The sequence below is a fragment of the Lotus japonicus genome, chromosome 5 (genome assembly GCF_012489685.1).
Source record: "Lotus japonicus ecotype B-129 chromosome 5, LjGifu_v1.2".
Taxonomy (NCBI): Eukaryota; Viridiplantae; Streptophyta; class Magnoliopsida; order Fabales; family Fabaceae; genus Lotus; species Lotus japonicus.
This window is the reverse complement of record NC_080045.1, coordinates 9,153,173-9,155,338: the sequence shown is the minus strand read 5'-3', so window position 1 is coordinate 9,155,338 and position 2,166 is coordinate 9,153,173. Positions and strand designations below refer to the sequence as shown.

At 42.2% G+C, this 2,166-nt stretch overlaps 1 protein-coding gene across 1 annotated transcript; it reads right to left on the bottom strand.

The window, feature by feature from the left end:
• Positions 1–212: 212 nt before the first annotated feature.
• LOC130719035 (uncharacterized) lies at positions 213–1,966 on the bottom strand. Its single transcript, XM_057569686.1, has 3 exons — positions 709–1,966; positions 496–602; positions 213–443 (listed from the first exon to the last, which is right to left on the bottom strand). The coding sequence occupies exons 1-3, from the start codon at positions 1,964–1,966 to the stop codon at positions 213–215; spliced, it is 1,596 nt and encodes a 531-aa protein (XP_057425669.1).
• Positions 1,967–2,166: the final 200 nt, after the last annotated feature.

Here is a 2,166-nt window from a genome sequence, read left to right as displayed (position 1 = left end):
TTGAATTACGAACAAAGGATAAACTGAAATGGCACAAACCATCAATCACAACATGATAAACTCTATATTTTATTTTATTTTAGATTTATTTTGATAAAATCCTGCATTAATTAAAAATCCGAAAATTCAATAAAAATTAATTATTTTGTTTTTCTAAAATGAAACTTTATTGAATGAAACAGTGAGATATGGGAACATCCCTCCCATTTAAGCTAAAAATTGGTCTCAGTGAAAGACCAAATTACATCAGATCTGCCACATCCTTGTTTAGCCCAAAAATCAGCTACTCCATTACCCTCCCTTAGAATGTGTTGTATTCCCACACAAGATACCAATTCCCACAGATAATCAATCTGATTAAAAATCTGTTGTAACTTCCATGGTCTCCTATGACTATTTAAAGTCCACCCTATTGCTAACGTAGAATCACTTTCAATAAGAACCTGATGACAGTTAAAATGGACAGAACAGTAGAGCATGTAGGATAGCCTGTACCTCCGCCTCATAAGCCCACAAAATACCAGTTGACATGGAGAAATAAGCCAAAATGTTGCCATTTGAATTATGCAACACCCCTCCAATCCCACTAACTCCCGGGCTACCTTTAGCAGCCCCGTCCACATTAAATTTTAAAACCCCATATGGTGGGGGTGTCCAAACCACATTACCTCGCGGTTGCTGGAGACACCTTTTTCAATCCTCTATTACGGAGAACTGGTCTTGCACACGCCTCTTGTTGAAAGAAAGTCTGAAAATGCTGTTTAATAGCTTCCTTTATCTCATTAGGATCCTCCAGCACTCTGCCTCCAAACTCCAACTGACTCAAGTTCTTCTTAGCCATCTTGACTTTGCATACCTTATGGAAATAACGAGATTTTCGGTCTCCCTCTTTCATCCAACGCAGCCTTGATTTAGCAAGCCAAGTTCGTTCTTCCACTCGATATTCCTTCCATAAATCCTCTAAAATAACCAACCTGTCTCTCCTCAAGTTCTCAGACACTCCCTCATTTTCCATCCGTTGCATAATGTCATTCAATGATTCCTCTAAAATCTTTATTTTCTCCACACCCCAGGAACCTTTCTTTTTTCTCCACTCTCTAATTTTCACCCTTAGTCCCTTTAACTTGGACTGTAATACAAAGCCAGACCAGCCCTCAACTATAGCTGAATCCCACCAGTCCCGCACAAGCTCCTGGAAACCATCCTCCAATACCCAGTGATTGAAATAATAAAATGGCTTTGGTCCAAAATCTTTTGACCCAAAAGAGATTGAGACCGCACGATGATCAGAGCAGCTCCAATCCAACACTGTCTGTGTGACATTAGTACATAGCATCATTAAATCCTCCGATACAAACCATCTGTCCAGTCTGCTCCAGATGCCATTGTTGCGCGAGGAGAACCAAGTGAATTGTGAATTATGAAGAGGGAAATCCAGCAGTCCTGCCTCACCCACAAACTCCTTAAACTCACGATCCCCCACTCCCAATCCTGCCTCATTTTTCCTCTCCCCATCCTTTAAAATTGTGTTATAGTCACCCCCTAGAATCATACCCCCAATATGACCTCGCATTGCCTCCAACAATTCTGCATACATCAGTCTTCGATTTTCCCCTGTATGAGCCCCGTATATATTCCCCACCAACAAAATTTCAGCTATACCTGGGTACTTAACAAATAAAAGTATGTACCTGCTCTCACACCTCAACCCCACAACCTCCAAGGAACCTAATCTCCACAATGTTGCTAACCCTCCTGATGTCCCTGATGCTGGTACGGTCACAAGACCCATATGTAAGGTCTTGGCCATATCCTCCAAATTGTGTTGTCTCTGAGCATCAAGCTTTGTTTCCTGAAACAGCAGCACCGTTGGCTTTAGTTTAGACACTGCATGCTTCACCACCCTCCTCTTCCCTGAGCCACATAATCCCCTCACATTCCATGTGACCCACACCCCCAACTCCATTAATTAGGTACAGATGGATGATTAGAAGCAATTTGTGCCTCCAATCCCTCAATCATAAGCTCCTCTGATCCCTGATACACCAAACCCAACTCTTTTCCAAGAATCTAGGTTTTCTGAGCACGTGTTAGCATGCGTTGCTCCCCCTCTGCTTCTGCACGCCAAGATGAAGTTCCCTTTCTGCGCACCTGCTTATTTTTGCT